Source organism: Vulpes lagopus, chromosome 10 (genome assembly GCF_018345385.1).
Source record: "Vulpes lagopus strain Blue_001 chromosome 10, ASM1834538v1, whole genome shotgun sequence".
Classification (NCBI taxonomy): domain Eukaryota; kingdom Metazoa; phylum Chordata; class Mammalia; order Carnivora; family Canidae; genus Vulpes; species Vulpes lagopus.
Genome location: NC_054833.1, coordinates 72,147,522 through 72,173,510, shown reverse-complemented (window position 1 = coordinate 72,173,510; position 25,989 = coordinate 72,147,522). Strand labels below are relative to the sequence as shown.

Genomic DNA, 25,989 nt, shown 5'->3' with positions numbered 1-25,989 from the left:
TATACTTAAGTCAAATCATTATGTTGTACACCTTAAACGTGGACAATGCTGTGTCAATTATATTTCAATAAAACTGGAAAAAAGATTTGGGCACTTCAAGTACATTGCACATCAAATTCTTTTAAAAATCTAAAGAAATGTTACATTGATAGTCTAGCGAAGTCTTTAAGAACATGGCTTTGGAGGCAGATAAACTTTGGCTTAAATAATTTTCTCACTTACTAGTGAAGAGTACTTATACCCATTATTTTGTATCTCTAACTCTCAGTGTCTTTATGTGTAGAAGGAAATGATAGTAATGCTTAAGGAGTGATTGTAAGGATTTAAATGAGTTAGTGGAGCCAAATTCTTGGTATATTGTTGGGCAAAGTGTGAATTATTCTAGAAATGGTATTTATTAGCTGTGCTATTGCCACTAGTATATGAATCAGTTGTCAATGAACTATTATTAATTAATAATAATATAATTGATAATTATTAATTATATTAATGATTATTTCTAGTAGTGGATGAATAGAAAGTTTGAAAAAGGGAATCTTATCTTATATTGTACATAGATGGCAAATGGAATAAGTTGCCCTGATACAGTGGAGATGGTAAGCGTTACCATTTGATCATAGCATTCTTTTCTGTTGAATTTATTGACTTTAAAATCCTTCCCAAACACACCCCAGGCAGCTAATATCAATCAACTGTAAATGGTAATAGAGATGAACCTCTCAGCCATTCCTGGTTATAATCATCTAAAAGACAAGAACAAGGTAATATGCAATTGAATATTTAATAAACTTTCTCTGATAATGCTCTGATGATGTGCCCTCTATGGGCCATGTGACTAACCCTCCTTGTTCCTGTTAAAGGAAAAAGTATAAGGAAACCAAGATTTATTGGTTATTAAAAAGCATTAGGTTTTCATTAATAGTAAGCTGTCAGATAGATAGTAACACTAGAATTACTGACAACCAGAGCCTTGGACAGAGGACAAAGAGCTGGTGGGTTGAGGAAAGGTGAAGCTACTCACCAAGACAAAGGAACAAATACAGGGCAGAACATGGATGCCAATGGGCAAAGCAAGACTCAGTTCTAGAACAGCTTGAAGCAGGGACAGGATCACAAGTCAATTTAAGGTGTGAGTCAGATCTGTGGCTAAGCCAAAATCAGGGCTCTGGGATGCCTGGGTGGCTCAGCAGTTGGGCAGCTGACTTCGGCTCAGGTCGTGATCCAGGGATCCAGGATCGAGTCCCCCATCAGGCTCTGGCAAAGAGCCTGCTTCTCCCTCTGCCTGTGTCTCTGCCTCTCTCTCTCTCTCTCTCTCTCTCTCTCTCTCTCTGTTCTCTCATGAATAAATAAATAAGTCTTTAAAAAAACCCTACAAAATCAGGGCTTATAAAAGAAGTAGAGTTAAGGTAGTCATTTAGCAAAAAAACTAGAAAGGCAGGAAGGAAACTGAAAAATACACATGGGGGGGTGGCCTGGCAAAGGTAGACATGTTAAGTTTGTGATGCATTTTTGAACACCCAAGCAGAAATGCCAGGTAATCTTAGATATTCAAGACTGAAGAGGACAGAACTGGAAAAATGAATTTGGAACTTGTCATAATGCTATCAAAAGACATAGTACTGAATATGCTCCTTGAGCAAGTGAAAAGAAAGAGAAGCCAAGGACTGAAATGTGGAGCCATCAACCCTTCTTTTCAAAAAGTAAAAGATACTGATAGGAGTATCACTAAACTAGGAAGATACAGATGACCCAAAACAAAGTGAAGAAGATGCTTTCAGAAAGTGTTGCAAGTCGTGCTAAGAGGTCAGTAAGATAAGGACTGAGCGCTCATCACTGGATTTTGTAAGATGTCCACTGACCACCTTGACAAGAGCATTATCAGTCTAATAGTGGCTACTAAGGCTTGATTAGAATGACTATAGAGAGATTTGGAGTTGCTGAAATTAGAAGAGATGAAATGTTAGAAGATTTCCATGAACTGTGAAGTGGCTTATGTGCGATAATTTTGTTACAACTGATGGTTATGGTAAAAAGTACTTAACTTTAATACTTCAGGCTGGTTGGTGTGGATAAGTAACTAGCTGGCAGATGAAGGTGGTCTGTTCATGACAGAGACACATCTTAAGGATATTTTCAGATTACAAAAACAAATTGTTTTTTCTCCTTCTTGTCCAAGTCTCTAGATATCAGGTAGTGGCTGGGAGTTGACAAGTGCAGTAAACACAAGTAAGGTAAATCTTTGAAATGGAATTGATACATAAGAAAATGCAGAATTTGTTCACTTGTAGGTTCAAGTATAGACATAAGCAATAATTCATTATCTTCAGACATTAAAATTTGGTTAATTAAGAAGCTATGGAAACTTCCATTAGCTATGGATAGTAAATCTGATAATACATCTAACAATTACTTGGGCAAAATGAATTTTGGATTCCTATGTAGCCACTCGGGTCAATTACTAAAATATTATTGTATGCCTAGTATGTGTAAGGTCCTCTGAGCCCATCCCCACTAGTAAGTGTAGCCAATTCAAATATTTCACAGCACAAAACTCAGAATATGTGAGAAACCTGTAACGTTTTGATTGTCTCTGACGAATTTAAAATTCCTCAGTAGCCTCCATCCCATTAGGCAAGAGGAAAAATATGCTTAAGTGCATCAATCAAGAGTATTTTTCAGTTAAATTTGTTTCTTTGGGTAGCCCTGGTGGCTCAGAGGTTTAGCGCCACCTTCGGCCCAGGGTGGGATCCTGGAGACGCAGGATCGAGTCCCACGTCGGGCTCCCTGCATGGAGCCTGCTTCTCCCTCTGCCTGTGTCTCTGCCTCTCTCTCTCATGCATAAATAAATAAAATCTTTTTTAAAAAATGTATTTAAAATCTTTTTTTAAAAATGTGTTTCTTTGGTTTAAACTTGCTCTGTTTAGGGTAACTGCTCATCTTTCTGGGGTGTCCTCCTCTCCCCCTTTTCTCAAGGTTAGTCTTTTTTGGAAGATTTGCCTAGTCCCCTAGTGATAGAGGTACTCCTGTACCTATCCTGTCGTCTGGATCTCTGTCATCCTCTGATACAGTGTGGTTGCTCTGTCATTCAGCTGGCACCCACTGCTACTGTTTGCAGCTAAAGAGACATCTATAATGTCCTCAGCTGCTGTTGTCCTCACATGTTCATGTCTCTGGTGCTGGTGACATCTTGTTGGCAGCTCTATCAGGTGGCCCATTTTCACCTTCTTGGGACTTTCCGCCCCAATCTAGTCATTAGGAATTTTACACAGCCAGAACCATGGGCTTTCTGGTTCCTAGTGGCAGGTCCATCCTACAGTCTCTTTTGGCAGACATGGCTCATGCTCCTACTGTCTTCCACAGCCTTTTGTGTATCTACAGCAAACCTAGGAATTCTCTCCTTTGCAACCTGGGCTTCTTCTTTTATTTTTTTTCAACATGGACTTTTTATGAAACTGAGGGCACCTGTCTTCTTCCACCTTCCTATACCTCTCCACTATCTCCAACTTGCAGCCTGCTGGTACTGTAATCAATGCAGGGCTGCTTGGGTTAAACCCATCAGCTTATTCTCTAGTTATTTCTCCAACCTCCCCCACTGGGGTTTTAGGCCAGAGATGATAGCCAGACATACATGTCTCACCTCCCCTCCTAACTCTTCTTTCCTCTCCTCCAAGGCATTTCCACCTCTTGGTATCAAAAGGATTCTATCTCTTTTCCTCCTCTCTAAAATAGTCTTCACATACATCATTTTCTTCTCCCCAGGGTGATTTATATATTCCCCTTCCTGAGACCAAAATGGCAAAAGAAAACTGAGAAACCAAGAGGGGAAACCCACTGGGAGATATTTCTTTAGAAAACAATATAATTGTTCCTAAAGAACTGAGTTTATGAGAGGTTGCTTGTCCTTGGAAACTTAGAAGCTAATCAAAGAGGTAAGACAATATGTAAAAAATGGTGTAATGCCAGTGTTGCTGATGTCATGGTCTCTCCAGAGGCCAGCTCAGCTAATGGGAGGGCAGCATGTGAAGCGCCCCCTCCTGAAACACTGCCAATAATGGCAGATCAGGTAAGCATCAGGCGGGAATTCAGTAGGTTAGCAAAAGGTTCTTAGAGAATTCTGGGCAGCATTGTATTAAGTTAATTCCTTTTTCTCCCCCCCAGGAGGCATACTGCCCCGAGCAAAAAAGAATTTTGGACAGCCTGTCATTTTGCAAACTGATAAATGTGAATTACCTCCAGCCCAGTCAAAAATATCCTTTATTACTCACATCTTACTTTCAGCTGAAATATAACAAGTATAGGGCATGTTCTTTAATAGTCTTCCAGAAAGGAACTTGAGCCTACAAGATCCATTTAAGCTTTTCCCTATGAAGGAATGTCCTTGTACAAAGCTATGTGTCTGTGGTTTATATGTCAATCGTTTTTCCTTGGGCATTTATCAGTGCAGTGAATACAGTTACAGATATAATCTAGGCAATTAGATTTCCTTATTTTGATAATACATTAATTATTCTGTTTGTCTTTATTCTTTTATGCAGTGTTAGGTTAATATAATGGCAAAAAGATATATATGTCTATATTTACATATATAGTACAAATATTAAATGTATACATATCTGTATATATTTACACACAAACATACAATATGTAATGTCTATATAAAATATAGGTATGTAGTGTGTAAATGTAGGACATGTATAAATATAAATTTCACATGCACACACACACACATTCATTCATACATTTGGGCAAATATAAAATACCAAGGTTCATATTGCAGTGTTCCTATGTACACATATTTGATGCAGATGGAATCGTTCATGCCTTTGAACCTCTGCCTATGTTGGTTCCTTTAGCCAGAAATGCTCCTTCAATCTCCTTCCCCTCTCAAACTCCTTCTTATCCTTCAAGAATCAGTTCAAGATCCACACCTCCACTATGCTACTATTGTGCTGGATCTCACTAAAAAATTTCTTATATGTCTGCTTTCATTATTTTATAAACCTGTCTCTCCTCCTAGACAATGAGCTCTTTAAGTCAGGAACTGAGTCTCATTCAGAGTCTCATTCAGGTTTGCTCTGCCCCAGACCCTAGCCCTTGGGCACATACTAAGCCCTCAATAAACATTTTATGAAGGAGTAAATGCAGCCCTTGAATAGTAATTAAGACTTTGATGTGAAAGGACAGAGAGCGCTCCCCTAACCCGGGGTGGGAAGTGACTTTGAGGAAGGCTGGAACCTTTTTCTAAGATAGAGAGAAGTTAAAGGACTTGGGCCTGCTTTGTGGAGATGCTTGGTGAATGGAGACCGCCTACTTGGGTATCATGGAATGATGACATCCAAATAGCTTTTGTGTCTAGACCTTGAAAACTAACATGATACAGTGTGATTACTTTTTGAAATTCAGAAAAATCCAGACCAGTATCAAGCTGGTTGAGTGTTGGAAATGTAGGTAGTGGCTTTGGACTTGGACACCCCTCCCCATGTTACCATGTGACATTGGCAGATCATATAATGTTTCTGGGCCTTAGTTTCATCACTTGCAAGGGGACAGTGGGAGTGGGATGGGGTGAATAACACCTATCTTAGAGGGTGTGGGGGAAATGGGAAATTTTACCTGAAGTACTTTGTATGATATGTTAGTGAGTGAGTCAGGGGCCAGTCAGGAAGACTGCAACTATTTCAGGTCCTTCAAATCAAGATTTAGTGTAGAAACTTAGCTAAAGAGGAAGGTGAGGAAATCCAAAGATCAACTACACCACAGGGAGCTGCCACAGAAATAATGGGAGAGGACAGTGTTACCGGAGACCAAGAGTGAGGTTACCAAACAGAAGACGAAACCACATCCAGCAGGAACTGGAACTATGGAGGAGGCACAGCTATTCCTGGAGAAGACTCCATCTAAGGCAGAGAAAGGAGCAGAAATACCTTAGCTTATTTTCCCTCTGCCCTCTTGTCTCTCATCAGTGTGCCCCACTGTCTGAACCCAGCCCCTTTGTAATAAAAAGCAAGGTGGGGAAACAGAGAGAAATGAGTCTGAAAGGCAACACTCAATTCATTACCACAATGGGTTAGGATTAGTTTTGGCCATGAGGGATAAAAGATTCAAAATAACGATGGCTTAAATAGGATAGAAGCTCATGTGTCTCTCACGTAAAAGCCCACATAGGTAATTTAGGGCTCTTACGACATTTTATAACATCAGAGATCCGGTAGTCTTTCATCTTGATACTCCTTTGTGTGTGGCCTTGATCTCACAGTCCAAAGTGGAGGCATCTGTGTTTCAGGCATCAGGATGGTAGAATGGACAAATAAAAAGAGAAAGAGAAGCACATATACATTGTCTGGTAGAGCAATGTTTTTTGAACTGTGGGTCATGACTCACTAGTGGGTCATAAAATCAATATAATGGATAACTTTTAAAAACTAAAGATAATAGGGGATCCCTGGGTGGCTCGGCGGTTTCACGCCTGCCTTTGGCCCAGGGCACAATCCTGGGGTCCCGGGATCGAGTTCCACGTCGGGCTACCTGCATGGAACCTGCTTCTCCCTCTGCCTGTGTCTCTGTCTCTCTGTCTCTCGCTCTCTATGTCTATCATAAATAAATAAAAATAAATCTTTTTTAAAAAGTGATACAATGTTAGAAAACAGTGCTTCATTTAAAAAAAAACTAAAGAAAATAGATGATATCAGGGTATTTACTAGACAGTAAAGGTTAAATATTTCTTACATGAAACTTTTGTTTCAGAAATATGTATGAGTGTCTATGTGATATAAATAACATAGCAAAAAAAAAACCCAACAACATAATGTAATACAAAATGTATTTCTTATGTAAAGTTCAAAGCATTTTTATAAAGTTTCTGCTTCACTTTGGTGTCATTTCATTGGCCAGAGCTAATCACATAGTTGTAGAGAATTGCAAGAAGCCCTGAAAAATGTATTCTTTCTTATTGGTAGCCATTCACCTGGCTAAAATTAAGGATTTTATTATAAAAGAAAGGGAGCTTCAACAGTCAGGGACAGCTAGGCTTCTACCACAGAGTCATTATTATTGTTGTCTGCTCTTACTGTTACTATTGACTATTATTATTGGCCAAAAGAGCCATCTCGCTCAGAGGGTGACTCTTGGAAGTTTAGTGATGACATGTTTCGTGCCTGGACCTCCACAATCTATGTGTGAGTCTTGCTTTTCATATAGTTTTCTTGTTTGTAAAATGAGGATAGTAGCAGTGTATCTCATTAAATTTTTGGAAAGACTGAATGAGGATGAGTGTCAACAGTCTAGCAGAGTGGATGGCACCTCCAAAGGGCTCAGGGATTTTGGGTGCAGATATTAGCACTGGAGCCCAGAAGCAGAGTATGTGGGAGGGCACCAGAGTGGTGGTACAGTATTTCCAGCCAATATCCATTCTGATGTGGAAGCAGTTGCTACATTCATGGCAAATCATGTCTAGTCCATAACAGCAGATGGGATCTGGCCCAGGAATGGGATATTAGCCAGCAATGAGGAGCAATAGAGAACAGCAGAACTATCTGTAACTTGACCTTGGGCTCTTCACTGACCAGCAGTGGGTTGTCACCCACAAAAAGAAGCAGCAGGTTTTAGTACTTGGAGTCCTCCAAGAAGGGCTTCAGGGCCTGGCGAGGGAAGATCTTCACCAAGATCTTGTGTTTCCAAAGCCAGTGCCAGGCAACAAGCTTGTTCTCCATACTCAGAGCCTCATTCTGGCAAACAGCTACCATTTGGATGTCTCAGAAGGAAATCAAGGTTTGAACTAAAAGTAATTCTCAGGATTCAAGTAGAATTGCAGTAATACCCACAGTATCTAGCACATAGTGGGCCTAGATTATTTGTTGGATGAATGAATAAGTGAATGACCAAAATAGAAAAGATGTGAGCTAAATAGCTTTTCGACTATCACAAAATTTCTTTTTTTCCTATTGCTGATGTGGCATAGAAAAGACAAGGTTATATATAACTAAGAAATCACATTGAGGTTGAACATATTTTCAAAAGGAAAATAATTGTCACACTCTTTCATTAAAAACACATAACTTTTTCTTTCACCTTCTGTATATGATGATTACTCTTTTAACACTAATTAAACACCCACCATGTGCTAAGTGGTAAACAGACCATGTGAGCAATAGTGTTTCTACTCTCACAGTGATGGGCAAACAAACTTGGAAGAGAACTCAATAGGAAGCATGAAGGTAAATTTGATGTTTAATATTAATCTTATTGACACAGTACTTTCAGAGAAAGTTACGAACCCTATTTATTTAGAAACATGAAAAAAAAAAAGGGACTCCTGGGTGGCTCAGTGGTTGAGTGTCTGCCATCAGCTCAGGGCGTGATCCCGGGGTCCTGGGACTGAGTTCTGCATCAGGCTCTCTGCTCAGCATGGAGCCTGCTTCTCCCTCTGCCTGTGTCTCTGCCTCTCTCTCTCTCTGTCTCTCATGAATAAAATCTAAAAAAAAAAAAAAACAGAAACAAAAACAAAAAGAAACATGAAAAAAAGATAAACGTTCATCTATTGGCAGAAGGAGAAAGCCACCAAGCTGTTAACTCACAAGTGTATGAGGCATACCTGTCACATCCTTGCTCTCTAGCATACACCAGAGCGCCTGGTGTGAGTGAATGATAAAGATTTTAAAAATTGGAATCTGGTCTGCCCCATTTGCCACTAGTTTACTTATCTAGCAATTCAAGTGCAGGGTCAGCTGGATGACATTGATAAAATAGAAAATCTCCGCCATTCATGCTTCTGATCATTTAAGATGTGTTATAGTTAAGTTTCTGTGTTTCGGCTTTGTACACGTTCATGGCTCCACTTTTCTGAGCATTAGTTTCCTCCACTGCAAAATGTATTTGATAATAATATGTACCTGGTATTGTGAAGGAGGAGAGCACTGTAATTCAGAGTGATGGCCTGGATTTAAATAATGACATCATCATATAGCACCTGGAAAGCCTTTGACAACAAACTTAATCTTGCTAAACCTCAGTTTTCTAATCTGGAATATGGGGTTGATTATACCTATGAAAGAGGGTCTTGGCAAGAATGAAGTAAAAAAATCCATTGAGGGCAGCCCAGGTGGCTCAGCAGTTTGGCACCTGCCTTCATCCCAGGGCGTGACCCTGGAGACCCTGGATGGAGTCCCACGTCGGGTTCCCTGCATGGAGCCTGCTTCTCCTTCCGCCTGTGTCTCTGCCTCTCTCTCTGTCTCCTCTCTGTGTATTCTCATGAATAAATAATAAAACCTTTTTTAAAAAATCCATTGAAAACAACAGTGCCTGGAACCTAGTGAGAGTTCAAATGTTAGCTATTATTACTGTGTCTCATAGCTTTAGGGATTAAATGAGATAATTCCATTTAAAACAGAGCATTATGCTTAGAACTTTGTAAGCACACAAAAAGTGGCAGCTATTAATATCATTTCTATATATAGTCATCGCATCACTACTATGTTTGTGTAACTCATCTCTTCTACTGTAGCCTTGATCTGTGGTTTAAGTCTCTCCTTGCTATTTTACTTTGTGTATTAACAAGTCTTGCCTCCCTAGCGAGAATATAAACTCAGAGCAGTAGTGCAGTCCCTTAAGTATAGGAGATGCTCGCCCTACAGTTATTTTGATTTAGTTTATACAGAATTCTATTACTCTTAAATAGTTTTTAGAAAAATTTTAAACTTTTGGTAAGATGGAAAGAACTATACTGCTTATTATGGCCAAAGTGTCACCAAGCTCATGGGAAGAAAGTCATCTGAGTTCAGTATACAGAAGTGACTAGTCAATTCTTGTTCTTTGCTTTCTAAGATACCTTAAGTTTGTTTATTTTAAAGGTTTTATTTATTTATTCATGAGAGACACAGAGAGAGAGGCAGAGACATAGGCAGAGGGGAGCCTGATGCAGGACTCGATCCTAGGATCCCAGGATCACGACCTGAGCCAAAGGTAGATGCTCAACCACTGAGCCACCCAGTGCCCCTAGATGCCCTAAGTTTAATTTATTACTATTAGGTTTATAGAAAGCTGTGAGGGTTCTTATTAAAGCACTGGATATTCTTTTTTTCTTGTTTTCTAAACTAAAAACCTGTATCACACTTTTCCTTAAGAAATTGAAACATCCTAATTAAAAATATTTAGATACTTTTGAGTTGTTATTTAGTCAATGAATCTAAGTAAAGTGTCCCTGCCTTAAATCCATCCTCCACACAACTACAGCATACTTTTTCTAAAATGTGATTTCTCTACCTAAAAACCTTTTGTAGTTCCCCAGCCCTCCCAGGAGAATGTCCAAATCCTTGGCCAAGGACCATGACCTCTGTCTTTATCAACAGCGATGTCCACTGCCCCTTCCCACCTACTGCTATAGAAATCCCCAACTTCTAGTTCCTTTCTTTATATTTTGTTTTGGTCTTTGTACATTTTTAAATGCTGTTCTCTCTTCCAGGGATGTTTTCTTTTGGCCTAAGTAACCTCCACCTATTCTTGGTGACACTCCTCAAACAATATGTCCTCCAGGGCATATCTGACTCCCCTCCTTGGATTAAGTGCCTCTTTCATTGTACCTGATGTATAAACTCTTTCTCTAAAGCCCTAAGAGGGGCTCCCTATTATATTCATTAATTCAGTAGGTACTTCTTGAATACTTACTATGTGCCAGATATTATTTCAGACATGAAGGATATGTTGACAAAAAAAAAAATCATCAACGTCATGGAGCTGACAATGGACAAAGCAAGTAAGCAAACATACATGTGTTAGACGGTGTAAGTCCAATAGAGAGGTAAGGTATAGGGAGTTCCTGGAGGCAGCAGTATAGGGGCTACAAGCTTAAATGGAATGGTGAGGGAAGGCCTCCCCTCATATTTGAATCCAGACTAGGAAGAGGTGATGTGGGGAGATAATCCTCCATGGATTTCTTGCATTTTTGCATGCCATGTGAGCAAGGCACTAACTGGTCTATTATTCTGCCTTATATTTTCAATGATGTTTGTTTAGTGAACAACTTTGTCAGGTAGTGATAGTGTCTCTCTTTGAAGCAAAGGGGAAATTGTCCTGTCCAGTGCATTAAAGATATCTTCCTCTGGGGCAAAGGGCAGTTTTGTTTGCATTTCATATAAGTAAGATTTGGGTTATCTAAGCTTGGGGTCTACCTTCTTCGATGCTACCCAAAGTATGTGGGTGTCACCTGGACCTTTCCATGTTGCCAGTGGGAATTGGGGCTTGGAGAACGGGCACAAATGCTGACCCTTTGGCTACTGCTATTGATGAGTAATAAAGCCTTTTGTCTCTACCCTTGGAGCCTCGTGTCTTCTGCCAGCGTCCTTGAGATTGTGGTAGGCTGACTTCTTGGCCTGCAAGTAGAGTAAAACCACAGACTCTTTACAGTCTTTGACAGTGAAATGCAGATATCTGGAAAAAGAGCATTTAGGACATGGGGAATAGCAAGTGGAAAGGCCCTGCATCACTTGCAGTACGTGATATTTTCTGTCTTTTTTTTTTTTTTTTCTGTCTTAAAATGCTCTGACTTCCTCAATAATTATGAAGTTCTTAAGGACAACCAATCTTACACATTTTTGTATCCCTAGTAAAACTACAAGTACGTAGCAAATTCTCCATAAACGTTTGTTGAAATTAAAAATAGTTGTCCCTTGGAAATAAGAATGTTTCTTTGGCAGAGATCTACTGGTGCCAGGTATTTTTTTTCTTTCTTTCTTTCTTTCTTTCTTTCTTTCTTTCTTTCTTTCTTCTTTCTTTCCTTCTTTTGCTTTCTTTCTTTCTTCTTTCTTCTTTCTACTTTCATTTAGAGAAAGGCACATGACAGAGAGGCAAAAGAATTTAATTTGGAGTCAAGCTTCGTTTTCATCTCAGCTCTGCTGCTTACTAGCCTGTAACCTTGGGCCATTTACTTAATCTTTCTGATGCTCTGTTTCTCTGTATATGAAATCATGATGATAATTTTGTCTTCTCTGTTTTGATGCTGAAATTGAAAAAACATAAGAAACATGCTGAGCATTCAAGAAATATGTTGCACCATATACAGTACCCTTGGTAGGGTTCCAAAACTTCTATTACTGTTGTTTTATCTTTACTAACTCCCCATTTGAAGAGGAATGGGAAATCTGAGAATTCCTAAAGTCACTTGGAAAACCAGGGAGGCTCTGTATTCTAGGATATTGTGTAGACCATTAGCCATTTCCATTCATTTTTCTAAAAAGATTTTATCTATTCATTCATGAAAGACACAGAGAGAGAGGCAGAGACACAGGCAGAGGGAGAAGCAGGCTCCATGCAGGGACCCCGATGTGGGACTCGATCCCAAGTCTCTAGGATCGCGCCCTGAGCCGAAGGCAGTCAACCACTGAACCTCCCAGGTGTCCCCATTTCCATTCATTTAGCAATAAAGTACATTTGCGGAGATCTGAAATCCTGTGGAAGTTAATTAGCCAATGATAGAATCTGCCCTTGGAGTTACCTATCCTAGTCTCCTGAGCTCCCTGAGTTCACAGGTTCAATGTAGTTTGCAGCCAATTATTGTTTTGAGTGGGAGGCCTGCCAGCAGCATTAGTTTGAGAATTTGTTGCTAAGTCGGGCTTTGTTTCCATTTTAGAGCATGCAAAGGGGAATTGTGGTGGCTTAGAGACTCTATACCACAGTTTTGGAAATCTGACCAAGAGTTCCTCAGAGCAGTCTTACATGGAGTTTTTCTGTGGTGAGAACCTTATCCAATGAGTACCATGAACTAGTCTATCACTAAAATGGCTTGGTCCCCCCCCCCCCAAAATGGAAGAGCAACAGTTTGATGAGGAATCTTGGTCTCTTCATTTTTAGCAATCAAGGAACTAAATGGTTTGTGCCCCCTCTTTGCACAGAATGAATGATTAATAGATTTTCTTAAAAATCTTTCCCCTCAGTTGCCTGGGTGGCTCAGTCAGTTGAGCATCTGACTCTTAGTTTCACCTGAGGTCATGATCTCAAGGTCCTGGGATTGAGCCCGGGGTCTGGTCTGGGGCTCAGTGGGGAATCTGCTTGAAATTCTCTCCTCCCACCCTGCCCCTTCCCCACTTGTGTGTTCATGCTCTGTCTGTCTCAAATAAATCTTTGGGAAAAAATCTTTCCCCAGTTCTTTGTTCCAATGTCATTTGGGTTTCTACTCTGGTCTGGAATCATGCTAGATTCTGTGGCAGTGAATGAAACCAACACAGTCCCTGACAGGTGATTCTGCTGCAGGTGGTTGTAGACCACACTTTGAGAAACATTAAGTGCTCACTTTGGCAACACATATACTAAAATTAGAATGATACAGAGAAGATTAGCATGGTCCCTGTGCAAGGAGAAACATTAAGATGGAGAAAACAGACTTGCAAATGGACAATTACAAGGTCACATGTTAAGTACTGGAACTTCTGGGGAGGAAACCAGTAATGAACAGGTGTCCAACTTAGTCACAAGCAAGGAGTACAGGAGCACTCTAATGAGAAGGTAAAGCCATCAGTCAAATTTCACGGTGGTCTACAGTCTCCTAGGGACAACTGTGGCCTACCTGCCAATCATTTCATCATTTTTTAAAGTTCAAATAGCTACACAGTCAGTAGTGTCTTCACTATATAAAATAGATGACTGAGCTTGATCCTTAGGATTCAAGGCAGAGGGGAGGATAAAGGAGTCTCTTATTAATAGAACATGTGGACTGGGATTGGAACCAGAAAGTTAGTTCTTAGGTCTGGGTGATGTCTCTTACAAGCCATCTGTTCTAATATTCTACTCTCTCTTCTCTCTGGTTGACTTTCTTAATTCATTTGTGGTGTTTGCTCCTTCCTAGCTTCAGTGTGAAGAATCATACCCACTATTTATTGGGTGGTTCTGTGTAGTGGGTGCTATGCTAAGTGCCTTTTCACAACTCTGGGTATTATTGTTTGTATTGTATAGATGAAGAAACTGAGGCCAAGAGAAGTTAAGCTTTATAGAGATGACATAGCTAATAAGTATTATTGTTGGGACCTGGACCCAGGTTTTCTGATCCAAAGACCCATGATTTTTGCTACCATGTTATATGGCTGTGTGGTTATATATACATACCCACACCCACACAGATGGTTCTGTATGTATATAAGGATTATCTATTTTCTGCAATATGAGGCTCAAGGCTCCTATGACTCCTTATGTCTTTTTAGTTTTTTTTTTTAAAGATTTTATTTATTTATTTATTTATTCATGCGGGGGGGCAGAGACACAGACACAAGCAGAGGGGAGAGCAGGCTCCACGCAGGGAGCCCGACACGGGACTCGATCTGGGGTCTCCAGGATCACGCCCTGGGCCGAAGGCAGCGCCAAACCACTGAGCCACCGGGGCTGCCCTCCTTTTAGTTTCAACTACTACTTCTTTTTTTTTTTTTTTTTTTAAAAAAAGATTTTATTTGCTTATTTGTGAGAGACACACAGAGACATAGGCAGAGGGAGAAGCAGGCTTCCTGCAGGGAGTCTGATGCAGGACTCAATCCCAGGACTCTGGGATCACAACCTGAGCCAAAGGCAGACACTCAATCACTGAGCCACTCAACTACTACTTCTTCTTCTTCTTCTTTTTTTTTTTTATTTATGATAGTCACAGAGAGAGAAAGAGAGAGAGGCAGAGACATAAGCAGAGGGAGAAGCAGGCTCCATGCACCGGGAGCCCGACGTGGGATTCGATCCCGGGTCTCCAGGATCGCGCCCTGGGCCAAAGGCAGGCGCCAAACCGCTGCGCCACCCAGGGATCCCCTCAAACTACTACTTCTAACTACTTTTTCCTCTTAGTATTTTCTAAAACTTTTGAGAATAAAAATTTGTTTGGTCCAGCTAATCTTTTTGTCATGCCTTGGCATGTGATAGATTGGCTACCTTCATGTCACATGCCCACACTGTTCTAATCATTTGCCCGCCACCCCCAGAAGGCAATCAATGCTGAACAGGGGCCAATGTGGGGCAATATGATTTATATGGACTCGGAACATCAAGGATTAGTAGTTTATCAAGCAAAAAACTTTTATTGGTCTATCACATACCAATTGTGTGAACATTTTGACAACAGACTAGTAGCTCAGAGCTTGCTCTTTGGTGTTTAAAGACCTGGGTTTGCATACTGGTATCACCATCTAAAAGTTGTATTACCTTGGGCAAATGACTTTATTTCTAAGGTTTTTCTCTACTGGCAATATAGAAGATATCACATGACTCTTCCTAGGTATTGAGAATCTTTTGGGTATAGACACTGGGCTAAATATTAGAGCTCCTGGATGCATGAGTTACCATCCTGAGGAGCTTTTTTTGCAGTCTAACAGCAAGCAGTTCAAAAGAAAGATTCATTGGTGGGAGGAAGGGGGAGGGCTGTAAAATGCATACTGCAGGACTTCAGTAAATTTGGGATGGAGCACAGAATTCAGAGGTTTTTTTTTTTTTTTAAACTTTATTTATTCATGAGAGACACATGGAGAGAGGCAGAGGCATTGGCAGAAGGAGAAGCAGGCTCCCTGCGGGAAGCCAGATGCAGGACTCAATCCCAGGACCCTGGGATCACAACCTGAACCAAAGGCAGACGCTCAACCACTGAACTATCCAGGCATCCCAGGATTTGGAGTTTAAGAGTGCCTCAAGGTGGTGGACCTAATGAGAAACGTTAGGATGGAGAAAACAAGACTTTCAAACAGATAGTCACAATGCTGCTTGTTAAATGCTGGAGGACATTTAGTGCTCAGAGAATACCCAAGAGCTTTGGAGCCGGAAAAGAGGAGCGATAAATTCTGTGTCTGTGGGGTGGATAGTGTGAGAGAAGACTTCATGGAGGTGACATCTCAGTTGGATAAGGACTTGCCAGGTGGAGAGAAGGGGAAGGTGTTTAGACTGCTAGCAAAGGTGTTTTCTAGAAGTGGTGAGGCATTTGTTGGGAGTTGGGACAGAGTGGCTTCAATAAGCCTAAAAAGACCAGAGCACAGAGAGCTTGTTTATTGTGTTAACTTTATTTCTCTGTGATGGGAAATCAGAAATGATTAGGTTACTGAGTTACAAGTTCAGATTTGACTTTTAGAAGGATAACTTTGGTTTCAGTGTGGAGAACAGAATAATAGAAGTAAGGAGGATTGCATATTGACTGGGGAGGAGGCTGTGGTCCTAATGCAGGTCAGCTGTGACAAGGAACTGAAGGAAGTGACGTCAGCCGATGGGCTACAGATGGAGCACTGGGAGGGGCATGACACATAGGCAGGGAGCTGGAGTGGAGGCAGAGTGTAAGAAGTCTAGTTTGGAGAGCAGCAACATTCACCCTGGTGTGCAATCAGATGCAGATTTAGGTGGAGAATGAGAGAAAGCAGTACTGAGTTTTAGTTAGGTACAGCTATTAGAGAAGCTAGTGAACAGTTGGAAAAATGGAAAGCTAGCTCAAAAGGGAGATGAGGCTTTGTTTAGAAGTTTGCAAAACTCTGATGTCTTGGTGATAATTGAAGGCATGAGTATGTGTGAGAGTTCTCAAAAAGAACCTTACAGTGAAAAAGAGGGACATAGGATTGGAATTTCAAGAAATAGGACCCCAAGAAATACCAATATACAAAGGGTAGGCAAAAGCAAGAGAAGCCATTTTGGAGTTCCAGAAGGATAGCTTAGAGATGTCAGACAACTTTGGTGAGAGTAACCTTGAAGAATCCAGTACAAAACGTTAATACTGCCATTATTTTAGGTTTTTTTCCTCTCACTACATGGTCTAAAATGTTTCACTGATTGCCATGTACAATAACATAATAATTTAAAACAAGTTATAGGATCATTTCTCTGTCAAATGCCAATTCAACTTTGGGGACGGAAGACAACAGGTAGATTTTTTTTTTATCCTATCATTAATTAAAGCTTCATTTTTACAGCACTGACTGTGCGTGGTACTGAGCTAAGTGTGAATGGTGGAGAGGTGGATTGGTCTCTGCCCTCAAGCTTACCTAATTCTAGCATGTGGGAGTTAGGTAAGGCATCACAGATACTGAATGATGGTGTAGCAAGGAGTCTGTTGTCCCGTCTTAAGGGAGCATAGAGTGAAGAGTGTCACAAAATAGAAACATAGGAGGCAGCACTGATTGGGAAATTCAGAATAGAGCAATAATCACGAGGAGGCATTGGGCCAGGAAAAGCTTAGAAGAGGTGGATTTTAAAATTTATTTATTTATTTACTTATTCATTCATTCATTCATTCATTCCTGAGAGACACGCAGAGAGAGGCAGAGACCTAGGCAGAGGGAGAAGCAGGGTCCCTGTGGGGAGCTTGATGTGGGACTCGATTCCAGGACCCCGGGATCACGACCTGAGCCAAAAGCAGACGCTCAACCACTGAGCCACCCAGGTGCCCCAAGAAGTGGGTTTTTAATACAATGTAGTCAAAGAAATATAACAGAAGGTTTTACTAGAAAGCACAAAAGAGCGCTCACGAAGTCCAGGTCCTAGCGCTACTATTCCCTTAGGTACCCCGTCGGCAGGCCCGTCCACCTCCCGGGGCAGGGCCCTGTTCTTAGGAACCCGCAGCAGCAACCTCACAGCCCTTGGGAGGACGCAGGGCGGCCTTGCCATACCCCTCCCCACCCAACCACCCACTTGTTCCGGGTGCTCCCCTCAGGTGTTTGCTAAGAAAGCCTGAGCCCGGAGTAAATGGGAAGGTCACCCCTGCCTCCCCGCGCTTCGCAGATGCGTGGGGCCAGCTCCCTTTCGGTAGTTTTGTGGGTTTTGTTTTGCTTTTGATGGGATCAGATGGCTCATCTCCAAAGGGAGACAGAAAGAACTACGTCGTACTTAAGGGCAGGATCCTTGGAATCAGACGTGCTTAAATCCTGGACCGGCCTCCTGTCCCTTGGGTGACCTTCGGCAATTTATTCCACCTCTCCCAGCCTCAGTCTGTTGACACCTAAGGGTCCAGGACAACGACAGCTCCCTCCTGGGCATGTGGCGGGATTAAAGGCCAACGTGCAGGGCCCGGCACACAGTAGCTGGTTAAGAGAAGAGAAACCTGTTGGTCGGTCCAGCCACGGCCCCCGGGCGCCCGCCGAGGTCCCTCCCCCCTCCCCAAGTCCGCCAGGCTCGAAAGCCCCGCGCGCCCCAGAACTGCCAGGCTCGCCGGAGGGGTGGGCCTGGGACGGGTGCATCCCGGAGTCGGGGCTCGGGCAGGGGAGCTGGGCTGCGGCGCGCCGCCTCGGGCCGCCGGGAGGTCGCGGAGATCCCCGCCCCCGCCCGCCGCGGCTGGGGCCGGCTCGGAGGCGGGAGCCGGGCGAAGAGGGCGGGGCGGCCGCGGGAATTTCCCCGCCCCCCTCCCTCCTTCCATAAATCACCGCAGTCGCTGCGGCGGCCGCGCCGGGAAGTGCACGGAGCCGGAGCGCGGCGTGGTGGCACCAGACGCCTCCCATTCCCCCGCCGCCTGCCTGCTCGCTTTCTCCGGTTGTTGTTTTTTTTTTTAATTCCTCCCCCCTCCCTCCTCGCTCGGGTGGCTGCCCAGGCTCGCAGCTCGGGCGCCGCCGCCGGGACTCGGGGGAGGGAAGGCTCGGCGGCTGCAGCCCCGGCTGGAAGCCCCGCGCCCGCGCCCCGCCCCGCCCCGCCCCCGCCCCGGAGGCGCCCCGGGGAGCGCTCGGGCGGCCGCTTCCTCTCCCGCCCGCGATGGTGGCCGCCCGCGCTCCCGCGCCGTAGCCGGGCGCCCCCTAAGTTTGGGAGCCGCGGCGGCTCGCAGAGGCGCCTGCAGCAGGGCTAGAAAGTTTTGCGGGGTGCGCCGCGCGGGCCCCGGGCGCACCTCCCGCGGCTCCCTCCCCGCTGCCCGGCGCCTGGAGCCCGTCGGCGGGGCGTGGGGGGAGGCGGCATGGCCCGCGAGCCGGAGGAGGAGGAGACGGCGGGGGCGGCCGCCCGGGCCCGCGGCTGCCGGGGCTCGAACGGCCCGGCCGGGGCCGGGGCCCGGGCGCGGCGGCCGCCCCTCTGGCTGCTCTGCCTGGGCGCGTGCTGGCTGCTGGGCGCCGCCGCCGACGCCGACTTCTCCATCCTGGACGAGGCGCAAGTGCTGGCGAGCCAGATGCAGAGGCTGGCGGCCGAGGAACTGGGGGTCGTCACCATGCAGGTAAGCGGCCCCTTCCGCGCCCCCGAAGTTGCCAGGCATGCCGCCCCCCCCTTCCTAGGCGCAGAGCCCGGCCCCTTCCCCAGGACGGGTCCCGCGACCGTGCCCGCACCTCTCCGGTACGTTCGGAGCCCCTTGGCCGCCGGACACCTCTGCGCCCTGCACAGACCCCCCCCCCGCCGCCCCCTTACACATCAACTCCTTTCCTGCACATGCACACAGGTACCTCTCCCCTTCTCCTCTGCAGAGGCTCCTGCCCTTTGCACGAAACCCATTCTACCCCCCACCCCAGCCCCTTTATCTCAGCGAGGATTCAGCGGCTCCTCTCAATCTCCTTCCCTAATCTGCACGTATTTCGCCCCGCAGTCTTGTCTTCACCGCCCCCCCCCCCCCCGCATCCCTGCAAACTCCCCTCCGCTCTTTGTGTACCCATCCCGGGGCGCGCAGCCCCGCCTGGCCTGGCCGATTTCCATCCCCTGCCCCACCCCCTTGACCGTCCCCCCGTGTCCTCCAGACCGAGGCGCACGGCCGGGCACCGGGGAGGAGGGCACCGCAGCGTGCGCGGGCTCCCGGGCCGCCTGGGTCCCCGCGGAGCCAGCCTCGGGAGTGCACCCTGCGCTCCTTTGCCCGGCCGGGGTGCTTTGGGGGAGGGGCTGGCCCGGTAGATTCTCGACTCTGGTTGGGTGTGTGTGTGTGGGGGGGATTTCTTTTTATTGCTTTCCGCTGTTGCTGTGGTCGTTTGCGCCCTGTTCGCTGTATGATTTTTGTTTTGTGTGTGCCTTTTTGGTGCAGATAAACGGGGAGACCGTGAATAGGTTTCCATTTCTCCAGATTGTTTACCGTGTTGGCCCTCCTCCGCGGTGGAAGGGGCTTCTGCAAGAAAGATTGCCCGTGGCTAAGATTTAATCCTGAAGGTGTTACTAATAACAGTAGTGAAGATTGCTGAACAGCAACCACCTGGAGATCGTCCTGCCATGATTTTTTTTCTTAGCCAGAAAAGCCCAGTCGATTAGGAGAGGTTGAGGTGACATTAAGAGCCTGCAACCTTTGCTATAACATTCCAATGTAAAACAAACAAAAAACCAACCCTCCCCCCCAAAACAACAACCTATTCCCTTCTGCATTCTAATAACAATAATGGTGATAAATGTGGGCTTTGAAAGAGCAAAGTTTCCAGGAATGTGCTCCCAGAATAGGTTTCTGATTTCGAGTCTTCTGTGACCACCCCTCCACCTCCCACCAGGCGAGGTGTTTTGAGTCACTTTGGGATTCAGGTTTCCGACGTCTTTTTTTTTCTTCTTTAAAAACCTTCCTCCCTATCATGCCTCCCCCCTCAACCGAGTCTTCTCCCAGGATGATAGTTTTCCTAAAGCCACCCCTGCAGACCCCTCTCACTGTGGGGAAAGATGTTGGGCTTGTTTTTAGGTGAGATTGAGGAGTGGATGGTATTCTTGAAAGGTGATTTCTGTATTTGTAGACACCCGGCCATGAAGTGCAATAGAGTCGGATATTTCTTCATTTGCATAACAATAGCCAAGCTTTTTAGGATACATCATTTAGTTGTCCTTTTCTGTGCAGATTTTTTTTCAGGTTCAGGTTCTGTTACACTTTTTTCCACATGCATTTTCTGATGATTGTTGACCGTTCTTGGGAGTGAGGTGACTTTTAGAGGAAATGGAACTAAAATGTTAGGAAGGAACTAAGATATTTTCCCTCCAGTGGTGAATGTTTCAGTTCAGAGCACAAACATTTGTGTTTTTGCATAGTGACACCTTTTAAAATAAAGAAGGTTTAGTATGTCACGGTTTCAGACTGTTCATAAGATTAGGAGGCATTTGTCACCTTCACCCCATCACTAGGGCTGGACAAGGGATCTTAAGTCTCCTTCCCACCCCCACCCCCTTCCCCATATAAGCTAAGGACTTGGCCTTTTCTAAGATGCTGACAGCAGTTTTACTATTTCTCACCCGATCCTTGACAAAAGGTGAAATTGGATCCCAACACATTGTCATTCAGGTAGGAATCCAAAGCAAATGTACTTTTAAAAGGCTTCCCTGTTGAAAAGGAGACACTTTAGAAAAAAAAAAAAAAAAAAAAAAGCTCTGATCTGTGGGGGGTGTGTGCCCAAATGGCCCTGTATCTCCTCCCTACTGGCCTCTTTCTAGCACCTTTGCAACCTCATTGTGGAAACTGGCCTCCTGGGGACAGGGTTTTGTCTGGCAAAATGTGAAGTGGCTTCTCTCCTTTTTTTTTTTGAAAGGAGAAGCGCTTACTGTATTTAAATTCCTCTCCTTGAGCTGTACATTGATCTGCCACTTGCCTCCATCTGGGAAAATTGGGGATAGAGTCTCTTCATTTTGTTAGACTGCCAGCTTTTAGGGGGAGGAATACTTGTAAAATCTAAGGCAGGTTAGATTTTTGGCCCTTGGAACAAAGATTTTGAGCCTCACGTTTTCCCCTGTAAACCTCTGGGATTTGTTCAATGGGTCTGAAATTACGTGGGTTTAGGTATTTAAAGTAAGGATTATATAGTCCTCCCTGGTGAAATGTTGGGTTTTATGGCTGTAGAGCTCTTCTGTCGTTCAGAGGTAGATAGCCTTGTGTGGGTGTCAAGGCGAGCCAGGGTCAGACTTCGTATGGGGATGGGAGGGGCTGGGGAGGACCTATGCAGATAGGAGGGGATTTGGGGGCAGGTTATGTCTCTTTGCGAGGAAAAAAAAAATACTCCCATTCAGTTAAGGATTGACTCTTCATTTGACCTTGGCCTTTCAAGCACTGTGCAGACCTTTCAGGAGAGGACCATATCGATGAGAAACTTTGTGCAGGTCAGTTTATATGTAAAAAGCCTATTTTCAGACTTTCAGATCCTGCCTGCTCATATTCTCCAAAGACCATTTTTAATTTTGAGAAATGGTGAAGTAGCACTCAAATGAGGCCTGTTGCCGCCTTTTTGAATGGCAGCACGTACTGCTTTCTCGCAGGAGGTTGCAAGGGGTAATTTTACAAAAACAAAAATCAGGCCGCCTTTCAGCACTGTAGTTTCCCATGGCATGGTTGTTGTGCTTGCTGATAGACAGCTTTTCAAACTGTCTTCTCTATCTTTAAAGATTTTCTTGGAGAGGTTTTCTCATGAAGGCCGCCCGCTCCTGGGTTGGGTGGTAGTTGTTTTTTTTGTTTGTTTGTTTTTTGTTTTGTTTTGTTGTGGTTCATTTGTAGTAATGGACAAAATTAAAAAAAAAAATCTTCAAATGATTTGCACCAACTAATTTTGCCAGTGCCCTGGGAAAGCTGCCACTGAATCCTGCCTCCCCTGGCAGCAGACATCATACATCATGGGTAAAAGTCAAAAACCTAATCATCATCTCCTCAGGGGTCTGGTGGAGTGAAGCCATCAACGTTGAGATGTGGGGAGCAAAGAGTGGCTGTGGCAAGGGAAACTTGTTTATGCCTATTCCCTCCTGCAATACGGGTTTTGTTGTTTGCTTGTTTTTTAATCAAGCAGCGTCTTGGCATAGAAAGGACTTGACATTGGGTATTTGGAGATCTGGGTTCCGGCTCTGCCACTTACAAGTTGGGCAATCTTTAACTGCAAGATTGGGGATGATGGATTCTCCTAGAGACTGGCTCTGTGGACTTAATGGAAATAGTGCGTGTGAAGGCATTTGTTCCTGTGCAGCTGGGCCTGGAGAGTGTTGGTGGATGTGGCGGTTCGTAAATGGAGAGATACTAATTGAAAGCTTACTGTGCACAGAACCCTCTGCTAGGTGTTTAGGGGGGTTATAAGGAGGTATGCTGGCATAAGCCCTGGAGGAGTTTGTTCTGGAGGAGGGAAGATTGCAAAGGGAAAATTGGTTAAGTAACAATGTCTGCTTGTTAGGAGGCATATCTGGCTCTGGCAGCCATTTCACCAGGCACTTATAAGGCCCATTTAACATTATATGACAATACAGGCTTCTTAACAGCAAGGGCCTGGCACATGGCCAGTCTGCCCGCCTTGATATGAGCTCTAACTCAGCTCTGCTGGGCTGGGCAGAGTCCCTGTGAACTTGGCAGACTTACCAGCAGGTTGGTCAGACAGCTGCTTTTTGGGGCCTTGAGGGGGGCGGGCTGGGGTGAGGTGAGGAGGGCCCTTCCAGTAGGGGCCGAAGAAGGACGAGAAGCACAAACTGAAACTTCGACTCGAATTCAGACAGGGCAGGAGTCAGGTCAGATGTGACTTTACGGACTGAAGGGCTCAGCTGGGATGAGGTGCTGGGTGAAAATCTAGAGCAAAGTTGTAAACGATTGGTTGCTGCTCAAAGTGAAAAGGGAGGCCTCCGTCTGTACCAGAACAGCATTGCATAAACTCTCTATGTACCAGAACAGCATTTGCATACATTCAGCAAGCTTTGGGCAGGGGGGCTTCTGTGCTGTGAAGGGCCTTGGGGGAGACTCAGCGGGGAATACAAACAAGGTGAATGAGTGTGTGCCCGGAAAAGCTCTGGACTGATGATGAAGACCAACACAAAGAAGGCGTCATGATTTAGGGGGTTGGCAAGAGACAGAGGCAGTAGAATGCAGTGGGTGTACGGTGGTAGAGTGAGGAGCAAGGTATTCTGGGAGCAGAGGAGGGCTGCCCCAACCTTTCTGGTGAAGTCCGGGAAGCTGGTTACTCCTTTCTTAGTTTTTTTCAGTGAACTGTGAACACAGAGAGGTCAATCCTGACAGTAGCAGCCTCAAACATGAAGGCTGACCAGGTCAGGAGTTGACCAAACAGTTCTCCTATCCTTTGGTGGCACTGGACAAAGGGACTTGGTATGAGTAGGGATGGAGCTGTGGCTTCTGTACCTCTTCATATGGCCTATCCTAGCTCACTGGCCATCACCCTGGAGCTCCTGTGGTTATTGGACACAAACATCTTGGTGGCTTAATGATAAGCACATGCTGATTTGTAGTTTTATTTAGGTAAGATTTGAATTGTCTCCTAAATCACGTCTGTTATACCAGGAATGGCATATTTTAGGATAATTTGAATGTGTACTTAAGCAATAGTGAATGTCTTACAGCGGGGGGAGCCCCTGTATTTGGAAATAATGTGGTTTTATTCTATGCCCTGTGTAAAAATATAAGCCTTAGTGGGAAAAATTACTGACTTGCTCTCGAGTATTTGGAGTAGAAGAAAATTGACCATTGATGGATGACTCTGAATTGACTGTGGTAAGAGAGAACCAAGGAAAAGCATGTTAAATGACTTCTGGTGGACTATCCCTGTTGTGCATTGATACGCTTTCCCACTTCCTCTCCACTAATACCTGTCATGGTTGGCATCAGTTCCTGTGCTTATGTTTTTCCTTCCAACTGTGCTTGAGTCTGGAGGTGTATGGGGGAGGGGAAGGAGATGGTTTCACAGTTTATAACTTGGTGCTATTTCTGGTTACTGCTTGAGGAGTTCCTTCCTTGAGCTTAAGTGGATGAGCAGACAGGAACTTTGCAGAACTCTGGAATTTTGGTATTACATGCAGTGGGATTTATTTTAGATCTGCTTGGACCTGGTGTAAAAATACTGAAATTCAAAATATGAAAAGGACAACAGAAACAACAATTTTGACTCCACTAAGTCATTAACTCTAAGTTCCAGCATGTTGTTGAATTGCTCTGAGTATTAGTGTCTGTTTCATGTTTCATTGATTGCATTAATGAAGGGAAGTATCTTTTACAAGAGAAGTGTCTAGCACAAGGTCTAACATAGGAACAGTCAGTAAACAGAAGTATGAGACCGTCTTTTTAGTGCCAAGACACAGAACCTGTGAGTCTTCTGAGCCTGAATGAAACCAAAATCAAATCTTCAGAACCTGCAGATTTGGGGGGTCTGAGGTTGGTCCCAGGGGTTACTGAAGTGGGGTGCACAGACCTAGGGATGTGGTGCAAAACCATTCTTTGAGGTTTATGAAGAAAAGATTAGCCCTGTTGTTAATAGTATTTACTTTTAAACTTTTCATTACAAAGATTTGGAGAAGAAAGAGGATAGCTTAACCATGCCCATGTACCTCTTACCCAGCTTAGACAGTTATCAATGCCTGGTCAGGCCACTGTTCTCTCTGCCTTTGCCTCTACTCACTCCCCAATTGTTTTTGAAGCAACTTCCAGATCTCCCCTTTTATTCCATACTTTATTTTTTTTTCCATCCAGAATAAATTGCATCCTTATTTCCATATTTTAAAATGTTTTAGAATATGCATAATGGCATACTAGTATATGGAATTTAACAATCCACAGATAAGGACAAATATTTGGAAGCTGTATATTTTTAAAGTGTTTTATGGGGACATGCCTGAATTTTTTAGCAAAACCAGCACTAGGCCCCTCCAGCTCCTTACACATGGTATCTTTATCTTTGCTCAGCAACCTCCTCAACCTTCCAGAAGTAATGCCCAGGCTTCTTCTGGAGGGCCTTCTCTGGGACCCTTTTTTCCCTGTGCCTTACACAAGCTGTCTGGCTTTCTGCCCAAGGCTCTGAGGATGTTTGTTTCTTAGTGGGCAGCTTCTGGTCTCTGCACATGTATTTGCTGCATCATGGACCACATCTTCTCTTTACATCTGTTCTCTGCCCCTTCCAGAGGAGGCAGGAGTGAGAAAGGGACAAGGCAAGATAAGCTGTAAGAGGTTGAAGGGGAAAAGGTGGACTGTATACCTTTTTGTCTCCTGAAGAGTCTATCAGCAAATATTCAGTGGGTGCCTCAGTGCAGATTTGGAGGCTGGAAGAGCATAGGAGAGGCAGAGAACAACCCAGTGCTTTCCCTCTGGGAGCTCTTTTCAGGGAGGCTAAACCAGTTTCTGTGGGTCAAAATAGAATAGAAAGAAACAAATGCCAGAATATGGGGTCTAGATTATACCTTGGG

At 44.2% G+C, this 25,989-nt stretch overlaps 1 protein-coding gene and 1 non-coding gene across 2 annotated transcripts in view; both read left to right on the top strand.

Annotated features, from left to right (window-relative positions):
- The first annotated feature begins 13,271 nt into the window (after positions 1 to 13,271).
- On the top strand, positions 13,272 to 13,378 carry LOC121501038. Its single transcript, XR_005990487.1, has one exon. It is a non-coding gene; the product is annotated as a U6 spliceosomal RNA (small nuclear RNA).
- A 4,900-nt stretch (positions 13,379 to 18,278) lies between these two features.
- CACHD1 (cache domain containing 1) overlaps positions 18,279 to 25,989 on the top strand; it is a 201,842-nt gene continuing 194,131 nt past the window's right edge. Inside the window, exon 1 of the mRNA XM_041770890.1 lies at positions 18,279 to 19,114. Coding sequence (XP_041626824.1) covers positions 18,863 to 19,114 — 252 coding nt within the window. The 5' untranslated portion in view covers positions 18,279 to 18,862. The remainder of the gene's footprint in view (positions 19,115 to 25,989) is intronic.